Source organism: Motacilla alba, chromosome 1A (assembly GCF_015832195.1).
Source record: "Motacilla alba alba isolate MOTALB_02 chromosome 1A, Motacilla_alba_V1.0_pri, whole genome shotgun sequence".
In the NCBI taxonomy this organism is placed as follows: domain Eukaryota; kingdom Metazoa; phylum Chordata; class Aves; order Passeriformes; family Motacillidae; genus Motacilla; species Motacilla alba.
This window is the reverse complement of record NC_052031.1, coordinates 47,760,412-47,785,499: the sequence shown is the minus strand read 5'-3', so window position 1 is coordinate 47,785,499 and position 25,088 is coordinate 47,760,412. Positions and strand designations below refer to the sequence as shown.

At 37.2% G+C, this 25,088-nt stretch overlaps 1 protein-coding gene across 1 annotated transcript in view; it reads right to left on the bottom strand.

Annotated features, from left to right (window-relative positions):
• The window catches only part of UBN2 (ubinuclein 2), a 51,964-nt gene that overhangs the window by 9,461 nt on the left and 17,415 nt on the right, over window positions 1-25,088 (bottom strand). The window contains exons 4-16 of the mRNA XM_038152960.1: window positions 23,356-23,493; window positions 22,004-22,116; window positions 20,477-20,975; window positions 17,088-17,158; window positions 16,268-16,397; window positions 14,810-14,928; window positions 14,051-14,164; window positions 12,778-12,921; window positions 9,418-9,468; window positions 8,021-8,063; window positions 5,815-7,347; window positions 1,620-1,866; window positions 801-890 (exon numbers count right to left, since the gene is read on the bottom strand). Of these exons, the coding sequence (XP_038008888.1) occupies window positions 801-890; window positions 1,620-1,866; window positions 5,815-7,347; window positions 8,021-8,063; window positions 9,418-9,468; window positions 12,778-12,921; window positions 14,051-14,164; window positions 14,810-14,928; window positions 16,268-16,397; window positions 17,088-17,158; window positions 20,477-20,975; window positions 22,004-22,116; window positions 23,356-23,493 (3,292 nt within the window). The remainder of the gene's footprint in view (window positions 1-800; window positions 891-1,619; window positions 1,867-5,814; window positions 7,348-8,020; window positions 8,064-9,417; window positions 9,469-12,777; window positions 12,922-14,050; window positions 14,165-14,809; window positions 14,929-16,267; window positions 16,398-17,087; window positions 17,159-20,476; window positions 20,976-22,003; window positions 22,117-23,355; window positions 23,494-25,088) is intronic.

Genomic DNA, 25,088 nt, shown 5'->3' with positions numbered 1-25,088 from the left:
TTTCTTAGAAATAGCATTGTTGAAACCTGATATATCAAGCTTCATACCAAAACACTGCCCAATTTTTTTTTGGTACTGAGAAATCTCAAAGAATGAGAAATGCCCACCAAGCTGCTGCCACCCTTCCCATTCCTTCTCCTGGCCCCCAGAAAACACATACAGGTGACAAAGAAAGGTGTAAACTCTAAACTGCGCCTTCTAAAGCTTTCTGAAAATTTTCCTGCTCTAAGCCTTACAAACAGAAAAAGAAAACATTCTGCTTCAAGTTTCTCTTCTCAATTAAAATATCTCCCATCAAGCAAAAAATTCCTAAGGAAAGCAGACATCCCATTAAGAAACCATCCCACCATTCATCTGTGAATATAGTCTTATAAAAACGTGAAAAAAGCTTTGAGCTGGAAGGTAAGTTTCTCCTTCAAAGGGGAAGTGAAAATTTTTAGTGGAAAAAAACTTTATGCAGCCTATAAACAATCATGTTACTGGTCCAGTAAGTGCTATTCCTTTTTTCTCCACTCGTTGAATTTGTACACTTCAGTTTCTAGAATTGTTGCAGTTAAGTACTGGAATTTTTCTTTTTTTTTTGTTCCTGACATTGAAGAGAAGTAAGGGAAAAAAAAAATCATTCAGGTTCCAAAAATACTGCTGCAATAGAGTAAGTTTCGCTGGCTGCTCCCAAAGTTTGTCCCTGTGTTGTGTCTTCTCTAAACTAAGTACTGGTGTACATTGTATTTCAGTCTAAGGCAGAAATCTGATTTTTAAGTTAAAATGAATTAAAAATAAGAAATATATCATGTCTTTACCTGTGTAAGCTTGCTGCAAGTGAGCAGGCAGAGGTGAGTGAGACAGCGTTGCTGCATGCTGAGCACCTGGCTGTAAACCCTTCAGTAAGTCTGGGGGGAAAAAAGGGAGAGCAAAGATAAATAAGCCTTGAGGAGAGAGGCAGTCTCTGTGAAATAAGTTTTTGTTTTTACAGTGTAGCTGTAGTAGCAGGCTTATCTCCACAACAAAGAACACCTTATAGCATTCTGATGGCTGGAATAAGTCAAAGACAAACCTGTGCAAATATAGTTAGTGAAAAGTCAGAGCAAGGACCATGTCTTGCTACTGGGATGCAACTCTTCATATAATTTGGTTTGGCAGAAAGACCAACATTTTATATGGCTTAAGAACATAAATAGCTTCTTTATAAGCAATCAGAAAAAGTAAATGCCATCATGGCTGATAGTTCTTCATAAGAGAGGTGTTTGATATCTGAGATTGAGTTAAGGCTACTTTGAGGAATCACCATATTAAGTCTCTTATTTGAACTGTGCCATTTGAATACTTTTAAACTATACTCCTTTCTAAAAATGAGGTGTTAGAAGTTAACCCAAAAAAGGGACGTTCAAAACTAAACATATACTATGAATATAACAATGAAGTTAAGCTTATCAAAGGTGATTTATAACACTTAGGTATTATGTAAAGGAAGTTTTTACTAGTGAAGGAATCCCATTTACTCTCCTGTAGGGATGTTCATGAACCAAATCTGAGTGTCTCAGGACTTTATTGCTTCCCTTCTCCATTTCCATTTTAAGGATGCATCTTTCCTTATAGGACAGTGTCATGATTCCACTCACTCTGAGTTAGGCTGTGGTGGAAAGCCGCTGAGGTAGATCCCGAGGTGGTTGTCACTCCAGCTGTGTCTGTCCCAAAGCCAAGCAGCTCCAAGGGAAACTGGAAGGGCACAGTCACAGGAACAAGGCCACCCAGCATCCCAAAAGGAGTTAATGGTGCCGATGTCACGTTCTGACTGGTCACAGACAGGGGTGATGCCATGAGAGTCAGAGGTGAGGCATTAGCCAGTAACGATGCTCCTGCTGTTGACTATGCAAAAAAAAAAAAAGAAAAAAAAAAGGCAATAAAAGAAAAAAAAGAAAAAAAAAAAAAGCAGTACTTCAAGATTTTTAAAGATCTGAATTGTATTCTTTAAGGGTATAAAAATCAACTATTCCCTGTTCAGTGTTGCTTTGTTGAGAAGTATACTAAACTATTAATGAATATCTAGTTATCCACCCAGGAAGTCTTCCCAGTGCTCATTTGCTAAGCAAGCACAATTATACTGCAAATTCAGACATAAAAGTATGGTTCATCTATCATGTTTTTCTCATCAACCTTACAAGCTAATTTCCTTGATCTCCTTTCTTGTTATGCACAGGGTCTACAGTCACAATGTAATGCAATATCTTCTATTAGATTAATAATATGAAATTATCCAACGCAGATCTGAAGGTCTTCAGAAGTACAGTGTTACACCCCTCCCCTTTCCAAATCTTAACAGAACATTATTTCTTAAGAGGTTGCAGAGAAACAATGAATTCTGAAAATTAAGATTCATATGTAAGAATCCCCAAACTTAAGAAGTCAGGTTAGCAAAATGCATACATACATATGTATGTAGAGATGTGTATGCACATGTAGGAAAAGGCAAAGGAAAATAATCTCTCCACTCTAAATGTCAAAATGAAGTTAAAATCACAGCAGCTTTAAAATAAAAATGCAAGATTAGCCAGAACATTTTATCTACAACAGCTCCCAAATCACATTAATTCCTCTAATTGGATCAGCTCATTCTTGTTTAACAATCTTGGCTTCACTGCATATACAGTAATTTCATATGCTGATGTTCAGTTCTCTAATTATCTACTACAAAACAGTTAGCATAGAAAGCACTCTGAGTCAGACTCCAACTCAGATAGTGTAGTTATTTGAATTAAAAAGACTCAGATGGAATAGGATTTCAAATCTGTGCATTTTTACAAGTAAGCCTCAACTAAACCCAAATTTTACAATCATTTTAATGAACACATGAGCTTAAAATGAAAACCACATTTCACTGGGTTCTGTAATAACTTACTGAAAAAGCAAAGTGATGAAAGCTCCTAGCATGGATAAATTTTTATTACTAGTTTTGGTCTTAAGATGTTCGGATGAAAGCAGCTAAAGAAAGGACAGCTTCTTCTTATGAGGAAACACAGTATTTAAAACAGTGGCCCTGTAAAGGGCATTTACCTACAGGTGATATTCCTAGCAAGTGTTTATATTGGTCATCTTAAAGGTACCAACTTCTACAACATAATCTATCCCACAAGTAGAAAAAAAAAAAGAATTAAAAGTATCAACACACTATTATTATCTTTTGCCTTTAAAAGTACTAATTCACAATAAACTCACATACAAAAAATTGGTAACTGTTAATTGTCTATGTAATCTAGTAAAGGGCAACAAAATAAAACAATACAGTCAAGTTTTGCAACTGTGAGTTTTTTGAAAAAATGCCTCAAAACAAACTTTGTAAAGTGCTCTGCCAAGATCTTGCTCACTCAAAAAGAAGAGAGAAATACAGTGAAGAAAAGAGCTACAGTGCACACCCTAAAGCAACTGCAGTTCAGATGTTTCTATTTAACTCATGTACAATAGTTCTTAAAAGGGTTCATCCTGGTCATGTAGATCTGAGTCTTTAAGATCCTTAGAAGACTAAGCTATATTCTGCTCAAGAGTACTAATGGTAGGTAGAGCTTTTTAAGGAAATCACATATGTACTCTTTGGCTTTGTGTCCTTAAGATGTAACTTTCTGTGAGGCTTCAGTAGGTAACAACTTGTAAATAATAAATAATTGTGTCAATCAGAAGTGGAAAGGAGGGAAACGCTTCTTGGAAGCTTCCTAGTTAAGTACACCTTTATTATCACATTAAATAATCTAGTTTCATCTTTAAGCAGACCAGAATATTATAATGAGCAATGCAGACAGCATTCTCATCTTCTAACAGCATCTCAAATAGGAATTAAATCCCTAAGGCCTTAAAAGAAAGGAGATTTGTCTTATGTGAAGTTTTAAGAGGAGTAACTAAGCCCTTAGTATATGTTGTTCCAAAAAACTAGTCTGGAAGTGATGTTGGTTCAGCAGCCAGCCATTAGGCCTTTATAGCTAAATAAAAACCTCTGTTACCATAAATCTCTTCCCCTTTAGTGTACTTGAAGTGGGAGGTAATTTAATTCTAATCTTTCCTTGAATGTACTCCACTGACTAAGCTTCACAGTACACAGCAGCAATAGCCTTATTCCATGGTTTATCTTCTTTGATTGAACTATTTTTAGGTTATGAAAGTAATTTCTGAAGTGTCAAAAAGCCCACATGAAAGGTCTCAATAATTATTTTAGTGATACCTTAAGCTGCTCAGTACCTTGAGCTGATTTACCTCTTTCTATATACCAACACATCTTATTTTGCTGTGTTATAGTATGGACTCACGTTACTTATTATTCACCACACATCCCCACAACGCAGTGCTCTTCAGCAGGACTGTGGCCAAAATGCATTTCATTACTCAGGTGACCAGTGCTTCTAACAAAAAAAATACTTGCCTTCAGCTACAGGAGGTGTTGCCAGAATTCATCTCACCATCCAGCACAACACCACTTACTTCCCTTCTCCATCATCTTTAAGCACTACCACACCCATTTCACATTTTGTTCTACATCACAGCCATTGCATCCACTGAATTTTGCTGACTGCACCAGGCAGAGACAACTCTCTTTCCAGTCCATTCACTGTAGCCCTTTTTGTCTCCTCCAGGCACCTTCAAGAGTACCCAAACTGCACTGTGCTTGCTTCAGCTCTTCTGCAGACCCTATGTGGTACCTCAGTGGCCTGTACACAGCATACAGGCTGTGGATTTTTTTTCCATTCAGAGCACCCAGAGTAACTGAATGCCGTGTCAGAGCCTGCCAGACTTTTACTGCTGACTCTTTTAGTACAGACAGGATGAAAGACCATAGAAGTGTCTTGTAAAAATCATCTTCCTCCTCTTACTCAGCTGCATTAAGAAGGATTTGATGGCAAACTAGACGATTATAAAATATTGCCAGAAGTTGAGTATACATCACTTCCATGCAACAGCAATGTGCACTCTTCAGAATAATACTAAGTTTTTCATTTGCTGTACACCAAGAATATAATTTAAAGCAATACTACTTTTCTTAAGTATTGACTTCACCATAGAGAGCACTAGAGAGAGGAAAACATCAAATCATCTCAGTAATTAAGCATTCCCAGTAAGAAGAACACAACTTGGGAAAGCCAAGTCTTCTGGGTAAATAACAGGTTTATGTGTTTTAGAACAACCATATTTTCAAAATATTTGCTTTGTTTGATTAGTCTTATCTGTAGTGATAGTATAAGCTTTCAGTTTCTAGGGTACGTATATATTAATGGGGTGTCTCATTCAGTTTGACTAGTTCCTACAAAATAAAATACATAGTCACAAATACAAAAGAAAAGCCCTTGCAAGTGTTAATTACAAGTCGTGAATTACACTCAACCGCAAGCAACTGAACTCTAGTTCTGAGGTTACTCATGAAGCCTGACAACAAATGTATGAAGACACCTTTTAAATGACCACCACCATCACAAATATGTAAATATGAGAGAATACACAAATCAAATAATGCAAGTACATACCACATCCCCTGAAAATATGGTCACACAAAGCTTACCTTTTCTAGTGCTGTTAAAAGAAAAAAAGTGAATTCTTTTCCACAGTATAGACTGACAGTCAAGATTTGTTTAGCACTGGTCCTTACATTTCATATCAGCTGGAAATACATATTCTTTAGTGAGAAATAGTTTCACCAGTATCAGCATTATGCTTAGAAAGGTAAAAAATTAAATTTATGACATTTACAAATCAAGATAAAACATCCTAAGAATGTTTACAAAATAAATGTGATAAACATTAATGTAAGGCTCAAATGTAAGCCTGTTCGATGCATACCTGCACGCTGGCTGCTACAACTGGAGACCCTGAGGCAGAAGATGGTCTGTGTGGAGTTGACAATTGTTTAGTAGCACCCTGTGTTCCACTTCCTGCTCCCCCAGACAGACTAGTCCTACTAGCTCCACTTGAGTTAAGGTTACTGCCTCTGCTGGCAGGTACATTCATTCCAACTCCACCCAGATTATTTTTACCAACAGTTCCAGAAGGAGAAGAGTTGGGCAATTTTGAAGAAGCCTGAGGGTTCTTTGCAGGCTGAAGGCCTGAGGTGCGATTAGAGGACAGCAAATTCACTGTGGGAGACTGCCTGCTGATATTTACACCACTGGTCTGTTTATGAAGGGGGTTGTTGCTGGAGTGACTACTCTGGGAAACTAGTGCATTTGAACTGGAAGAACTGGGTGTTGTTGCAGGCCTGGGGGATGAGGTGGACTTGGATGAAAATTTAGGTGATGCATTGGGCTTGGGTGTCACAGAGGGCTTAGATGAAGTGGGCTTGGGAGAGGCAGCAGGTTTGGGAGAGGCAGCCATGGAGAAGGGAGGCTTGAAACCCTGGGAAGAAACTTGTGACACCATAGCCTTGGCTAAATAGTTACTAGAGGTAGAGGTGCTGGATGTTGTCCGAGAAACCAGTGGGTGAGACACTTGAGAGCCACTTCCAGCTGAGGGATTAGACAAAGGCAGGCGATACACTACAGACTTATCTTGAGCCTTGATGACTGGTGATGAGCAAGACAGTTTGGGATTACTACTCAATTTCACCACAGGATTGGTCTGTGATTTACTAATAGTTGCTTGTAAGGGAGATACATATTTCTGCTGTACAGCTGAATGCTGGTGCACCTTTGTCACTTGTGATGATGAGGAAGTACCACCTTGAGCCTCAGCAGATGATACCAAGATATCCTTGGTTCTTTGAGAGGAGGTGGAAATAGCTGCTTGAGTCTTAGAGGAAGAAACGTGAGTCTGAGAAGAGGAGGAAGCAGCTTGGATCTGACTTGACCTCTGTAGTCCTTGTTGAAGTAGTTTGGCTGGCAAAGGCTCTAAAGAAACCTTGGGATTTTGAATTGAAGATCCAGCAATAAGGCCTGAAGAGATACCAGTGTGAACTAAGTCCTGGGGTTTCTTTGGTACTGGCCCTGTGTGACCAGCAATAAGACTTGATGAATGGGATGTCTGAGTGGGCTCTACTTTCTTTGAAGTCGCCAGAGGCAACTTACTCATAATGCTTGCTAGTTTCTCTTCCCTCAGCCCAGGGCGAGGTCTGGATGTTGGTGTGTCTGTGGTGGACCCAAGAGGTGATCCCTTGGCACCATTATTGATAACTGCCAGAGCATCAGAAACTGAGTCCAGTGAGGGTGGGTGGAAAGAGAGGTCTTCATCCAGTGAGTCATCCAAGCAGATCGTCTCCGGAGCTGCTGTGCAGCTAGAGCTGGCTGGGGTGCACACAACTGCACTGGAACTTAGTACAGGAGCACAACTTGAATTGACTGAAGACATACAAGTCTTCTGTTCTTTTTTTGGACTGGAGTCCTGAAAATGAAGGGATAAGAAAGATCAGGTTTAACACTCTTTCTGAAATTAATTTAAGGTAATCTTTAGTGTAATACTTTTATTCAGTAAATTCAGACAAACCAAAGATCTACTACTGAAATTTTCATATTAAGATATTTCTGATATCTAGGTGCTGGAGCCCTGTGTGCTAATTCAATATTTGGATTTAGAAATATAGGGTTGTTGCTCCACATAACTAAGTGTCCCATACAGTGAAGAACAACCAGTATTGTGAAGAATAGGGTAGCTAATCTGATCACTTAGTAAAACTGCTACTGAATTGAGACAACACCTGGTCATGTCAAATGAGGACCTCTATACTATGGTATTCTTCCAACCACACTGTTTTCCACTGTTGTCAAATTTAACACAAACTGAAAACACACAAAGCACACATTCAAAAATGTGCAACATCACTGGAACTAGTACCTCTTCAGAGTCAATTTTCAAAAAAACTACACAGCTCAAAGTGGCAAAGCTACACAGAGGTATTTTGTACTACATTCTTTGGAGTAATGCATCACTAAGTCAATAAGCATTGCCTAACAAACCTTCTGCAACAATTTTTCAGGATGAGAGGCAGAAACAGGTTGTATCAAATGGTCACACTGGACCACTAAGTGGGTATTCATATATCTTAATAGGCTTTTACCTTCCCTTTGGGTTTCGGGGCCAGAATCACCTTCTTCTTTGCCCTAAAACAGAAGGGATAAATGCGCATCAGAAGACTAAAAAAAAAAGGTAAGTAATTTTAAGTGTTACCCTGATTATACCCCAAAAAACTAGAATGATGGCTACAGGAATGCAGTTTTAATAATAAAACATCCTTGAAATGAAAAATGGTTTAAAATATAGGGGAAAGAAAAATAGCACACTATCAATTCATTTTTCTGGTCATGTATCTCTATGTAAATTAGTTGCAAAATCAACTGAATTTATGATATAACCTGACATATAGATCAGGGTATATCCAGAGAGCTGGTTTTATTTTTCTGATTTAGAGGAACTTCAAAATATCAATTAATTTCAGCCTCTTAATATTATGAGTTTGCCTTCTTAGCAGAGCTTTGTCTACACTGAAGTCTTCTAGAGTAGCAATATCATTTCCCTTTTTAAATTGACATTTTTGTCCTTAAGGAGGACGCTTCCTATTCTCATTTATTTCAAACCAGATAAAAACAGTTGTTTCTTCCCCCCAAAAAAGTGATTTGTTGCTTATCAACTATTAAAACAGTTGCATCTAATTTATCTGCTGCAAGAAGTAATTTAACAAACTGTCACATTTTATTCTGCAGTTATGCAAGCAAGGACAGCATTAAGGATTATTAATTATTGGCTTCAACTTAGAGGTTCAGCATATCACACTTTATTTCTTCAAGGACAATCAACAGCTTTACATCTTGTGGGCAATTTTTGATCCTTTCCTAAGCAACTAGAAATACACCTGGTTAAAAAAAGACTTTACTGTAGGTGGACCATGACTCAGTTTTGATGTTATGTAGAAAAATACCCTATGTTACTAATATTTATCACAGAAGTTGCAATTGTGGTGTTATTTAAAGTCATAGCAATTTATTTGAATTCTGAGTGAATATGGACAGCTCCTGAGAGGCACACAGTGTTGCCTGAAAATGAAGAAGATAAAATCCCACTAAGATACACAGACTTCCGTGATTAGAGGTATTTTTGAGGAAAAGAAAAAAGCAGGAAGTACTGCAGTCTGAGTTAAGTTCAATAAGCTGGATGTCAAAATTTAGGCAGTGTGTAGTGCTTTGAGTAAAAGGTATTAATTCAATAATTAATATCCCTGGAGTTACCTAGCCACTTCACAAGTGAGTTAAAATATAATGCCACAAGAACCCTACAGTTATATGCCTAAATTAAAGCATTAAAGAAGATCATAAGCATCACTGTAAGTATCTTCAAACAAATCCCAAAGGACCTCCCTTTCCCTCCCTGCCCTGTCTAAAACAGGTAGCAGGAAGATGAGAAAAGATGCTGTGCACAACCTAAAGACCTTGTAAAGCAAGTTGTCCCTATTATACTCACGGAGCAGAAGTGAGGTGATTGTGAACACTTCGGCTTTCCTTAAAAAGCATCCTAAAAGAGTGGTGAGAAAAGAAACATGAAATGATTCTACAGCGACAAACAGCATATGACCACCAAATACCCAGATATCCTTTGGTTTTCAGAACCAGCCTGTGATTATCTGTCCCCATGGGAACTAATGATTACTTTGCATTGCTGTCATGGTATAGGTCTTGGTATCCATAAACAGAAGATCTAAAAAAATTTTAATAATTTGCCTTTATGCTCAAAATACTTCAGTAAATGGCCAAGCAAAAATCAACATAAGAGAGTATTACTTCAGTTGGACAGAAGAAATACACTTTGAATGATCTGTCCTCAAAAACTAATGATATAGTTCAAACACAAAATAAAATATTATTGTAAACTCTTCACACTACAGTCCAACACACTGATCCATAGGCTTGGGTTTGTGGTTATTAATCTCTTGTGGCTTTTTTTTAAAGCACAGAAGATAAAAGTCAGAACACAGTAGCCAAGCTTGTTTCTAGTTTTCTTCAGTACTTTTAGTACTGAAAAAACCTTTAGTAAAAGTTTTTGAAAGTTTAGTAAAAGAAAAGCTTGAGGCTATTGTGTATAATTTCTCTGACCTCAGTTACACTGGACTGACACATACAAATTACTACAGAGCCAAGGAATGGCAGGAGCCAGTATGACAAATCTCAATACTTGCTGTGCTTTTATTCAGTGTTTTCAGCTCCTTAGTTGCCAAGTGGAAAGTGAAAATGGTTGCTGACCTGTATCTATCCTACAGCTTACTATTCAAATGTGGCTATGAATAGACAATGAAAACTTGGTCCCCTTCCTTGTTTCCATATAGGCAAACTAGGACAGACATTTTCTTACAGCACTGCTATCACATTGACACCGACCACATCATGAACAGCTGTCTAAACAAGAGCTTTTCACCACTGATAATACAACCTGCAGAGCTGCAATCAAAAAATCTGAGTATCCAAAAAAGCTCATGTCATCGGGTAAGAAAACACTGATCCTCTCACTATAGTTCAGTGCCTTACTTCTCAGATTCTATTTCCAGCTCCATTTTCACATTTTCTTCGCCACACTAACCTCCAAATCTGTATTGCTTTGTTCCATCAGAGACTACTGAACACCTATGAAGAACATGATGGAGCAAAACCAACATTCCTCACTATGTGTTTAATGTGCCACCTCCCGACCTCTACAGTTTCTTCAGAATATGTCCCTTCCCACCTCCTTCTTGGTGCTTTATCCATTCCTTAACCTTTTCAATTTGGAAATGAAAATTCAAAATTAATCACAGGCCCCAGGAATTTGTAGCATCATCCTTTGAGGTTAAAGACAAAATTTTAAGTACTATAAAAGGACAGAAATCAGACATGGTACAAAGAAAGGACAGAGCAGTATATGAGGTCCCTTCCACCCTTAACAATCCTTTGATTCTGTAATTTCCAGTTATGATCAATACCTTACCTCTTCCTTCCTTATAAAGCTATAAGAAACATTAAATACAGTTAAATTTCTTGCAAAGTTTTCTCCTAAGCTGAACCCATAAAGTTCTGGTACTGTAGACCTACCCTGATCAGTAAGAATTCCTTAAAAAAATACATGGTCAGTAGATCAGTCTTAGCATTAAATACCTATTTTTTTTTCAAGTTTATATAGTTCCTTCTCACTTGAGGCCACATATAAAAATGAAAAAATTATAAGCCTTCAGCATAATCCTTAACATAACATCCCAACAAAATGACCATTCAGAATACAAATTATGTGCTGTATTAGGAATTACCACTGCCAGACTCCAGGAAATACTTTCTTTTCCTCTTTCCATGCAAACCTGTTTGCCTACAAATTACAATACATCACTTCCTTAACAGAAAGCAGGAAAGTGCCACCCAGTAGATACAGGACAATTTGTAAATCATTGTGGTATTAAAACCACCCAGTTAGTAAATGAAGTCTTGCTGGTCAACAGGAAATTGTTATCTGTCACTTGTTGGGGTTTCTTTGGTCTGCTGGTGGTTTTGGGGGGCATTCTGGTTTTTTTGCTTAGTTTTTATCTTTTGTTGTTGAAGCTAATTGTATGGATAGTTTAAAAGCTCATGGAAATTTTCAGTAGACTTATCCACTGGAAAGGAGAGAACTGTATGTTTTATGGCTTTCCAATTCAAAGTTTAAACATGCTTCACTTCTATGTATTCTTGAATCACCTCACACTACGTCTTGACTATTTCTCCACTATCAGTGATCTTTCTGTCCTATCTTCCATTCTTAAACTAAATTGAGACAGAGATTCTCTGTCTCATCTAATTCAATAAAATCTTCATAACAGGTAACATCAAAGCCATTAGCCTACTTACATAAAAAACGAAATAACTGAACAAAAATAAGTCAGCTGTTTGCCAGAAAGTGTAAAACTTCATTTGTTCTTTTTGTTACTATTTAACCAGCTATTTCTACATTGACTGATCTTATAAATACCTCAGTACAGTTATTTTTACAGCTTGATACAGATTTGACTAAACTGAAATCAAGGTATTAATGAGCAAGTTAAGCCGTTGTATCATTAAGCTTTTACAATCAGGTTGAGGTTTGATGAAATTATCTTTTGCAGTGGGTGCTACAGAAAGAAAAAACTCAGGCCAAACCATACTTGCGCCTCTTTCACTCCAAACCATTAGAAATCCCTGCCAAACCTGTATTTCAAAACAGTTTACTATTGCTCCCATTTTATTTCTCCTTCTCTTTTGTGTGGCTGTTGCTTCTAACGTCTGTAAGAAGCAAGTATGGAAACTAGTGAATTTTTAACTGCTGTAAAACAGAGCATCCCAACTGCAACCAAGAAATGGAGAGCAAGAACCTAGAGTCTGTTGTGAACACTGCTATCAAAATTCTAGCTTATAATTTTAAAGCCTGTGTGAGCAGTCTGGTAACGCAGTGTTCCAACATACAGGCAAAACTGATTTCCAGATCATTATCACTTCCTATACCACAAAGAACTTTCCAAGCCGTTATCCCTCCCACCGCCTACTTCTCCTCAAATGAAGCTTCATGCTGTGTTAGAAGCAGCAGCAAATTCAGTCTCTAGGAGATGATAAAAGCAAACAGCTGTCCAAGGAAAACAGTGGGTTTTTTCACTCTCAGGCTTACGAACAAGACAGAAAATTCATTTTAGAAAAATATTTGTTCTTTTAAACTATTCCAGCCTCACAGACAGACATACTCTTAAGTTCCAACCAACTATCAATAGTACATAGCTGAGTCAATGTAAGACAATAAATAGGAACTGAAGAAATCATTAACACCAAAATGAGTAGATACCTAAAGCGGTTATCTTACCTTGCCTGCATCCAGCCCTTAGGCCAAAGTGGTTTCACTTCTGTTTCCATAAAGGTTTTGAGGTAATCTTCAGCAGACTGACTTCTATTTGGCTCTAGCTCGTAACATCCCAGCTTGATCTTGACAAGATTACACAACAGAGACCTGCAAAAAGAAACAATATATTGAAAGACACAGTCCTTACAAAAGCTCAGCAGAAAAAGGCTAAGAAATTGAAGCCGCTGTCTACTGATAGTTGTAGGAAGTGCTCAGTTCCATCTGTGTTTTTTGGAAGTTTATAGTACACAAAGTATTGCTACTACAAACTGGTATGCTCTACCATTGAAATCCATTCTAGACTGAGTACTTCAGAGGATTCTTTCTGACAGAATTTTGTCTTTTGTTCTTAAAAATATAAAAGTGCACACAGTTAAGTAACATCATCCTTTCAGACCCTCTTGAACGAAAAAAGCAACAGATTTAAGTATCTCTTCCCTCCAGGTCAGTCTAAGCTATATTGCTTGTACATATTTCATGAAGATTTCTCCCCTGTTGTCTTCATATACTAAAAAGACTCATTGAGAGAAGTCCACCAGCCCCTCTTAGTTATATATACATACATATGTACACACACACACACTTGTACTAAAATTATCTTAGATCTTGCATGAGAAATTACTAATTTACAAAGATGTGCTTGCTTAAAAATCTAGATTATTTAAGTAGCAGTCATCGCAGTTTGCAGAAAAATCTGTTCTAGGAAACCAAACTCTAGTATCTGATCATTTCAGAAATGACTCTGTGCTACTCTTGAGAGATAAAGAATTTGCGTTCACAGGGAACAGAAGGAGTGAAGATTAATGCATTATTCTAGTTGTTGTTGGACTGGGAGGCTTGCCAAATCAATATCACCAATCTTGATGGCCTGTCCTCCTGTGGCAGAAATCTCTAGTGCTCATTGGTGTTTTGTAATGTATTCCTAGAAAGGTGAGAAGCAGTTATAACACTGCTTACACACCTGTTCTTTGCCTAAAGAAGCTCAAAGTCCTGGAGTCAGAAAATTCTCATGTATTTGGATAAAGCAGAAAAACAAGCAGTGAAACCTGAAAGGGCTGGACACAGGATGATTTTCCTTTCGAGTTAAAGATGGAGATGTTTCACCGTAACAGAATTCCAGTTTGCCTATTTAACACCAACAGTCCTCAAAACTTCTCCAAGGTATAATTCTGCATAATGTAATAACATAACATAAAGGAGATCCCTTTATCAAGTCAGTGAAAATTCTTGGTCTTACCTCACTGTGTCATCCCAGTGAAACTTCTTTCTGGGTCCAACAACCCTCTTTCCAGGTTTCTCATCATCATCTTCCTCTGATCCATTTTTCTCTCGTTCATCTTCTGCTTGCAACCTACAGTTGGAACAATTATTTTCTTTAGAACTATAGTACACAGACTAAATATTTCATTGAAAAAGGAGTATCATTCTAGGTGTTGGGGGGAAAAATAACCCACAGAGGACCTATTTTCAGATTTTTGCTACACTTCCTTGTAGGATAAACAGTTTCATCTCCCTCTCCCCACTGCTTCCTGGTTCTCAGAGAAATGAAAAGGACACACTGTACAGATGCTTTCACTGATGCCCCTAATAGCTTCAAGCAATGCCTCTACTGGGAACTGGCAGGGTACTTATCAAACTATTAATACCTCTCCAAGCATAAAATTATTTAGCTATGATTGAAACAATTACCATGAACAAGGACAAAATATATCAATAACCTCAACACACCATCCTCCTCCATTAATCCACCAATTTAGAAATCAACTAGTAATCCTTCAGATTATTTTTTCTATCAAGACCAACCTCACCCAGTTAATGGAATTTCTCTCTGATGTCAGACAGTAACACTTACACAAAATTAAGTATTTTGTACAATTAAAGAAAGACACCCTTAAACTGGAGCTGAGTGATTTTCTGAGCTAAGGAAGTAAACAACATGGATACAAACTTCCAGCTGGGTTCTAAATAGGCTTGCACAGCCTCCAGAATAACCTACTTGGCATTCTTGGCTTGATTGCGGGCCTGACAGTCCTCTTGATACTTGCATAACTGTTCAGGCATGACGTTACTGACAGCCAGTTTCAGCTTCTGCAATGGCTCTCTCAAGCGGTCATCCTGTGAAAAGAGGAGGACCAGAATAATCCTATTAGAGGTAAAATAAAGAGCATTTCAGATGGTCTCATGAAAATTTTTGGATCGCTCCCAAGATAAAATTCCCAGTACTATTTATGGACTGTGACAGACATATTTCTACATGGCACTTCAATCCTGTTAGGTGCAACAGCATTATATAAATGCATGCAAGTCTTGAGACGAGAAACAACAAAAGACAGTCACAAATAAATGTGTCATGAACATCCCAAAATATTATGGTATGATCTCTAAATAATGCATTTAAGTTAAAATAGAGAAGGGAAAAACTTAAGGGGGGGAAAAAGAAATAAACTGACCAATCAATATCTCAACATTTGCAAATAAATAGCCTATTAATCAGGTCTCCAAAAACTGTGGTATAAAAACATCCTAGGTAATGAATAAAATACTAGTATGTATTATTTTATCCAAGTGGTAGATTGTTATTACATGCAATTTATGTACCTGAAAGGTAAGGACTACGTATTTAGAATTGTCTCCAAATAGTAAGAATATCAAACATTAAGGTAATATACTATAGACTTCGCTACATGTTTTAAATTCACTTTCTACATCTTCTGACTTTACATTATTAATTTTAATTGCTTATTAAAAAGAACTAGAATATTATTTTATGTTTATCTGCTTGGAAATAAAAGCATTTGAATCTTTTTGCCTTATTAGCAAGTACCAAGATCTCTGCATTCATTTTCAGATCCTCTGCAAGATTTAGTCCTGGATTTTATCTAAAGAATCCAGACAGGGTACTTCAGATCACGGATAACTTTTCTGTTCAAGAGGAAAACAAATCTTCAAAAGAAAAGTAACTGAAAGTGGCATACAAAGTATTTGTAAGACCTAACCACAAAAGGAGATTTGAACAAATAATAGAGGCTGGGTTATCTATTATCCACATAGCCTTCCTTTTTTCTTGACACAAAAGTGAAAACAAAAGTACGTATTTTTAGCCCATCATAACCATTATTACTGTGGCTTTCTAATTCTGCCGCTTTGATATATACCCTGTGCCTACAGTAATGCTTCGTGATGACAGCAGAAACACTCCTTAATAGCCTGTATTCAGCTTTCAAGATGAAAGCAATTCATTCTCAACTAAAGACTCTGAAATACTTAAAATATTTGTTCCTAACGTAATGACAATATCATGTATATGGAAAGAAGCTTTTAAACTTATCTAGCAACTGATCCAAAACATTTTTCTTGATTTGAGGCTGTGTGGCTACTGCTCTACTCTGCGGCAGTCAGTCCCCCTTGCTGTCATATGACTGACTCCTGCTGGAGCGGCTCTCCCCATCATTACCTGGACATTGAGGTGTAACTTCTTCAGGCGCTTTATCAGCGTGTCCTTATTGCACGGCACAAAAGCCTCCAGGTGTGAGTACACTCCATTGCGGATGGCAGGATTCACCTCCTGCAACTGCAGCTCAATACTGACAAACCAACAGGAGACACTCAGTCAGACACGCTCCAAGGTAAAGGTGACATCTGAACAAAATCCTAAGGAAGCTTTGGAAGCATTGCATATTCTAGCTATGCATACTAAAAACAGCAGCTAGGGATATTTTCAGATAAGCTTTTATAAAAAAGGAAAAAGTCCTATTCAATGGCAAGAAACCATTCATGTATGTAGTTGTCCAGCAATGCTGAACACTCATTCAAATTTAGTTTATACCCACCACTGTGAATCAAAATTGATACACTTTGTGATAGTCTTCTAGAGATTACTTTTGTTTCACAGATTATGAACACAGAACTTTCTATATTGAACCCTCAGTTGAAGATTACAGAGAAAAAAACCTGGTGTTTGCCCTCACGAAAACTGAAGGTCCTTTGAGTGACAAAAGTGGGAGACAGGGGTAAATAAAGGCAATGTTGTTGAATTTTACACATGAAGTCAAGGACCAGGGCACTACAAAACATTTTACACTGGATAAAGACAGACAGGCATGACAGGAATTGTATGCATATGTAAGTCTCTTTAGCTAATAACTAGCTTAGACTGATCTACCTTCATTGACTTTTAAGGGATTTGTTGGAACAACCTCAATAATACTTCCTCTTCTGTACTTTTCCTTTCACCCTCTTTCCAAAAAGGGAAGGTTCTACAGATAAGCACTTACTCCAGAAGAATATTATTCATGTCTTGTGTGAAAAACTTCTTCCTGCCTTCTTCATCAAACATCTTGGCAGCCTAAAAATACAATTAAAAACAAGCATTCAAGGTCATAAAGTATTTTGACCAACAATCTTTGTATCTTTACTTTTTCAGTCACATCATATTCTTATATCCCAGAAAATATTACTTGGAAAAGAATAATGAAAACCAACCTATTCTCAGCTGTTTAGAAAAAAACTGAAGATTGTCACTGTTATACTCAAATATACACACCTTGCTCTAAGGCAGACAATAATTTTGTTTAGGATCTGCCTGGATCACTGATGTTAACACATTCATCTTTTGAATAACCATTAAGAAAATTGTAGATGCTTTATCACCATCACCACCACCAACATTCTACTATCTCTGTTTTAAAAAGAGAAGCATTGTTTGACAGGTCAAGAAGGCAAGAGGCATTAACTAACACATTTCTACTCCATCTTTTTCTACCTGATATGTGCTTCATCCAGTTGCATCTTTCCACCTTTCTTAAAGCTCTCTCAAACCTTCACTGCAATTTCTACAACAGGATTACATATGCTAGATATATATATATATATATATATATTACATATGCTAGAATACCTCATCCCTCTTTTCTGCTGCTGTCCAGCATTCTTGCCATCTTTAGACTGCATCTTTAGTGTTTTTGTCTGGTATGTTTGTTCTTTTTATCAGAAGTTTTTACTCATCTCCCAGCAATTTCCATGCAGAATCCCATTATCTTTGTTCTTATCATCTAGATACATTTTTTTCCGTGAGGAATGACAGCTTATAGGACAAAGGCAATTCCCTGCACCATTTTACAAAAATCAGTAAGAATCTTTTGCTAGTGTGCATCTACTCTGCAGAAATTCAGAAGTTGAGAAAAAAGTGCCCTTAAAAAAACCCATAGTGACTTGCAACAACATTGCTAAAAAATACAAATAAGTCCAAGTGTTAACATGATTAATTAATTTATTACTATTAAATACTTACTGTTTTTGCTCTTTGTAACTGACCCATTTAAATTTGAAAGAAAAACGTTCTCTAAAAATTGTGAACTCTACCTCTCTTCCTGTGTGAACTGCACAGGAAAAGATCGTGACACTCAAAGCTGTAAGGCAGCCCATTGTCTGAATGCTTTGTCACTTCAGTCATGAATACTGATACTGGAGTTTAAGTTCCTGCAAGGACTGCATTCCACTCATTGCTTTCTACCATAAATACCGCTGCTGAGGGGATGGTACTATCTGTTTAAGAACACTGAAGCATTTGTCCTGCTAAAAAAATTAGAAAGGTTATAGATGCTTGCACGTGATACGGTACCAAAAAGACAAGTTAAAGTCTTAAATCCAGTACCTTTATGCCTAATTAAGACAAAGATTAGAGTCATCATCTGGTTTATATAAAGCAGAAGGAAAAAGCTTTGACATTTTAGTCCCCGGTAGACCTTGAAAGGCAATTCCAGCATGATACTATTATGCTGGACAGTATTGCTGGCTATTAAAGAGAGCAACACTGGCAGATTCAGAAACATCATCACTATTACTAACTATGGTTGGGTTTTATTTTCAGAATTATTATCTTGATGGTGACCTTCAAAATAGAGAAAAACCTCTTTTATTTACTTTCCTGCTTGTACACAATATTGTTTTCTGTCATGGTAGTACAGAATAACCCACTCAGGGAACTAGAACACATGAATCTACCAAAGGAAGTCAGGAAGTTTTTATTGCCTGTAGTCAGTGGCTTTCTAATCTTATTATTTTTTTCGTCTTGATATATTATACCCCATCCACAGAGCACAGGCTTCTTCCTACAGCTTTATAAACTTTTCTTTGTGCTAAAGAGATCTAAAGCTGTGAGTGTCTGGTAAATATTTGACAAGACTTTCATATTCAGTGCTTTTTAGTAGACGACTGTGTGCAATTTACAGGAGGTATGGAAGTTGCAATCATTAAGTCAACATACAGTCTAGTTGTTCCCCAAGTATAAACTTAAACTTCCTCTGCTTAGCCAGGAAGCTTTCAGAAGACACTGTCAAAAATGGAAGAGTTCCCAGATGGTCTAGAGGAAGGTGTCCCTGCCCACAGCAGGGGGATTGGAGTAGATGATCTTAAAGGGCCCTTCCAACCCAAACCATTTTATGATTCTATGAAGAGTTATGTTTTCCAAGAGCCACTGAATAAAAGATGCCTCCCAACTGGTTTGAGATTGTTATACAGAGAAGCAACATGAATGAACTTGGGGTAGGTCACACTTCCTGAATTTTGGCCTAATCCATTTCTACACTTTTGCTAGAAGCTTATTGTTGATTCATAGCAAAATTAACCTGCATACTGAAAGGCAGACAGAAGCTCCTTCACTTCAGTAAATAGTAATTCCTTGGCTGTATTTAGCTTGGTCTGTTTAAAAATAAGTAAGAAAGCTAGAAGACCTTTCTATACATGTAAGAGCAAAGCAAGCTCTGCAATTGTTTAAATTATTTTCTTTTTGTCCAAAAAAGGAAGTAAGTTTTGAAAAAGCAGTTATCTATGAGTAAAGAAAAGCTGCACTTTATACTAAATAAGGAAAAGCTGCACTTTATTCTAAGTAAGGAAAAGCTTTAATATCATAATCTGAACAAGCAACAAATTTATTCTTAACTTAGGATAACATCCATAACTGAAACAAGGCGTATGTAATACCTTAATAGCTCTGGTCCCTTTCAATAAGTTACTTAATATTCATAACTTGTTAATTTAACATCTTTCATCCCATTTTTGAGAAGTTCAGATTCCATTCTAACCTTCCAGAAGAAAAAGTTCCATTTTGTGGTTGTGGTTGGTTGGTTTGTTTTATGTAGTTGGGTGGTTGGGTGGTGGTTTCTGGTTTTGGTGACTATTTTCACTTGGGTGTTTTTTGGTGGGTTTTTTGGGTTTTGTTTTTTTTTAACTGGCAAGTTAAAGCAAAAAAACCTGGATCCAAAATACATGGATTTGTAAGCTGCAGTCATATTTCAGGTAACCTCTCCCTAAGTAAGAAAACACCCATTCCATTTTATCAAATAATAATTCAAGTTAAAATAACACCGGTACTTCCATTATGGAGAAAAACCCATAAATAAATGAACATTACAAGTTATTGTACACAGAAGTTAGAAAACCTTGTTTTCAATGTGAAACAAACACTGCTAAAACAATTGACCTGCATCATCTCTGCCTGCTTTCATCTGAGTATAAACACAGCCTTTTAGATTGCCATTAACATCAATTCTTCATTTCTAAAGTTTCAGCCAGCAATTCAAGGATGACACTCAAGGTCCTAATTGTTCTTCCTTGTTCTGTCAGATTCTTGAATGCAATCCACTAGCAGCGAATTCATACTTACTGTTCGAAGGTCTCCAATGCGCTTTTCAAGTAGCACAGGCAGACCTTCTGGGAGGGCAGGCACCTGCTTGGGTGTCATGACCTGAGAGGTGTAGGTTGCCTGAGTGACAGTTCCATTCTCTCCTGACAGCTCAGAGACCGGGCTGCCATCAGAAGTGCCATCAAGCAACTTGTCAAAGTCAATGTCTCCCAGCATCTCCAGGGCACTTTCAGTTTCTTGCAGGAGCTCAGGTTCATTTGTGCTACCAAAAATGGAGAGGACAGGATCATTGATCCTAAGATTCAAGTCAGAGATATCATTTCCTGCACTGAGAGAGGAGGAAGGAATTTTACTAGGGGTAGAGGTTGCAACAGTCACTGGAGGTTTTGGACTAGGTTCCTTCTTCCTCATGGCTTCCTTCTCCTTTTGAAATTTACGGATCATGGCAGCCAGAGAGAGCGAGTCTTTATACAATTTCTTTTTCTTCTTCTCAGACTTGTGTGAATTTAAGGCCATTACTCTGTAGAGGAAAGAAATCTTTCATTAGCGTGTGACTTTTGAAGCCTTAGTAACCTTTAACAACACAACTCAAAGTTTAGTACAATTAAAATTTATCAGGGGGAAGAAGCAAGTACTTCCTGCTTCCATCTTCAGACCATTTTATCAATTACCATAAACCTTAGGTGATCATGTGATTACATGCTCTCCAACTGATTTGTTATGTTTTATACACATTAGGACAAAGGTTATTTCATTTTGACTTCTCAATTTAATTATGGACAAGTTGGCCCAAGTGTTAAAACTCACAGCAGATTTATGATAGTAAAATACTTAAATTTGCCTCCCAAGACTGCTGAATGGCAGCAGGTTGCCTGTACAGCATATACGTTTAAAAAATTCTTTTCATTGCTAAGAATTTTAAAATGCAGGCTCAAAATCTGAATTTTATTTAAATTGAGAATTTTCCACCAATTCGTCACCTTGATGAAAAATGAGGTCAATAAATTTTCAATATTCAGTGTGAATATTCACAGTGAGACAGCCTCCATCCACTCAACAGTGGTTTTCTAGCAGCCACCTAATCCAGTCCCACCACCTTTTAATCTTTCCATGCTAGCCTCAGAACTCAGGAAAGCACAAAGTCAGTAGATAATACGTAGAAGAATAAACTCCATTTACAGCTTTACAGATGAGAAACAAAAAGATAGGAAGAAAATTATTTTTCATTAGAGATGCAACTCCTAGTGCTAGCTTAGAAGTTGGGTAGGACAATGATGCTTTATGCTATTCATAATATTCAAAATTTATTTGCTGTGATTTGTCTTTCCTTATTATTCTTTGTGCAAAGTTTCAAGGGACAAAATTTAGCCTGTAGGACTGAGTAATATAAAAAGCCCACACAAATTCTGAAACAAAATCTATAAGCTATTAATTACAGTTTAAAGGTACAATACTCAAAAGAGCTGTAACGATCTTGCTATGGCACACAGTCTCGAAGCCAGACCTCAAATATAATTGAAGGGTTCTTACAAAGAAAAAGAAACCTACCCCAACTGCTTAGGAACTTTCATTTTCCGAGGCTTCTTCTCCTTTTCTGTCCCTTCATCTTTTCGCTTGCGTTTCTTCATTCCACGATCTTCACTTTCTTTCAACTTTGCTATCTAGAAAAGATATTAAATAAAGGACAATGATTCTTCCACCCTAAAAGACTTCTACAGCAAGAAACATTGAGTTTTCTTTACACTTTCCAATTCAGAGCCAGGACAAACACTTCAATGTGTGTAAAGGCAAACGGTACGATGCATTCCTAGCGGCAGTTGCAGTTACTGACAAGTGTTAACCATTAATCATTTTTAAACAGTTATGAAATTTAGAGTTTTCAGTAAGAGAAATACTCTAAGGTACATGCAGACTGCTGCCCAGCCAGTATGGCCAATGGCTACCTTGGAAGATGGAATTCCTGCACCTTCTTCTGCTACCAATGTTCCATTGCTATGGACTATGAAGCTGCCCACTATGAAACATCTTTGCTGGTCAATACAGACCACCTGCCACCCCCTCCCTTGCCCATCCTTAGATTATCTTCGGATGCAGGGCAGGGAAACAGAAAGCCTTCAGACTGTGCAAGCATTAGGCAGCAACAGGAAAAATTCTGGTGTAGTCATCAACACCGTTTTAGTCACAAATCAAAACCATAGCATCATACAGGCTGCTAGAAAGAATGCTACCTGCATCCCAGTGAGAGTCAGTACAAGAACCCTAAAACTAAGTGTTATAGAGCAGGAAAGGACACCAGGAAGCACTAAGTTCTCAGAAATAGCATGCAACTTGTAAATGTCATATTGAAATTATGTTTGCATTAACTGTAACTTGTCAAAGTTTATAGAACAGCATGCTGTTTGGAAAGACTGTGTATATAATTTTAATATAGCTATTCTTATTAACTGAGTTTATTTTAACAGGTATTTTGGTTCAAAATATGGTTTAATGGTTAAATATAGTTAAATTTGCTTTAAAATTCTCAATATTAGGAACAATTTCAAATCATGCAAGCTTTGTGCAAAACCATTAAGAGCGGTATTGACAAATTTAAGGTCTCATCTTGTATAATAAAATTCTTACAAAATTGCAGAATCATCTGTGAGTTCAAGATGAGTGGACACAGCTTGTTAGGATGCCTAAACAGATGCTTAATCTTACAAGACTGGACAGCCTGCAGACTTCCTGAGTTAGTTACTGAATGCCAGTACATGAGCCACAAACCAGAAAATGCAATAAAACAGTACCATACACCATTCTGCTTTTGGACTCTTCATCTGAGCCATTCTAAGGGTATCAAATATTTCAAATGTCCACCTAGCTTTTATTTCTGTATAAAAGCCTTAATTAAAATCACTCACTTTAGGTGGCCTATGCTTTTTGTCTTCTGCAAAGTCTTCATCCTCTGATTCAGATGCCTGGCGAAACTGCAGTGTACCAGTGTTGATATAAAACCCTCCATATTTGGTTGTTAGGGATGCAGGAACCAATTCATCATACTGGGCAGGAAAAGGAAGATGAACTTATCAGCATTTCTTAATAAACTAAACATGTATTTCATTCACCAGTCCCTATACATAAAAATATATACACCAAATCACAGCACAGCTTGCTAGAATAGAAACAGGAGAGCAATTTTATGGAAAATTAACTGGTTGAAGCAGAGAATATTAATAACACAGAGTATCCTTTCAACACAATGCTCTTTTTTAACAAAAAGGCAGCATTACAACATTAAAACTACTGCTTTCTCAAGGCAACTCATCACAGTGCCCTGCTCAAAGCCCTACTTCTTTTTAAAAGTTCTCTGAAATCTTCTTTTGTTAAAAATGCTATCCCAGACACAACAAATTTCACCACACTATCTGTTACCTTATTTCCAATTTTAGATGTTTAATACAACATTGCCTCTTAAACATCACAATAGGATAGGACTCTTTTCATTTGAAGGCAAACATTCTCACTTAGTTCAGACAATTTTAAAACCACAAAATGTTTCAAACTATCAATAGTTTATTTTGAAAAGTACTTAGTATTTATGAAGAAATTTCCAAGTTAGAATTATAAAGCTGAATCTCAAAAATATTGAAATCCAAAGACTTAAAAAAGTGGTCAATAATCAGTATAGTGGATGACAATATTAACTCTATTATTACATGCAACCAACAACCTCCATGCCATGTAAAATATACTGAAGATAAATAGGTTTAAGAACTGAAAAGTCTGGGCTACCAAAGAGTTTTAGACAGGAGGAAGAGTTATTTAGGAAAGTAAAAGAGTAAATATGTACTTCAACAAGGAAGCTGGAAAAAGAGCCTGAACTGAGTCCTACCCAAGGATTTAATCTGAATAAGTCGTTAGAAACTTCCCTGACTCATCACCTTTTATCTTCCTGGAACTTAACAAGCAGTACAGAAAGACAAAATGGGAAAAGTGGTGACAGCATTTACAAAGTACCCTAAGATGATTTGAAATCTAGCACAAGAAAGTGAGAGAAATCTATTAATGGAACAAAATGAAAGTGAAGTGACTTAACAGTGGACTTGTCATTCATCTTAAAAGACCAGGAGGACAATGCAGAGAAAACCTGAGAGTGGAGGTTGTGTAGGAATTTCAGAGAAAACTCATGCTTTTTCCACAGCTCTCAGAAGCAGCTTCATTAGGTGCAAGGAAAATAAAAGTAGAGAAAAGAAATTATTATCCACAGTGCTTAATAGACACAGCAGACATTTCCCATTTGAGCTGACAGGGTGTGAACCAAATTGGCAAGGGTGGGGCAGAAAAAGATCAAAACTGAAGAACACACTGGTTGCCAAGTTAGAAGGAAAAAGCACACAGTCAAAGCTGGGACCATTATCATAGGAAACAAAAGCCAACACAGTAAAAACTGAGATGCAGAGCAGAACAGGAAGTCCTGGGTAACACACAAGTAAGGATTAAAGACAGTCCACAAATGGGAAATCATGAATCACAGCGAATTATCTGAACGATCAACACGCTGTGTGGCACAGACCCACTGAAACAAGGCAACAAGAAAGGCAGAATTCATTTAATATACAGAGTGAATGTATTCCATAATAGTCAACAGGCAAGT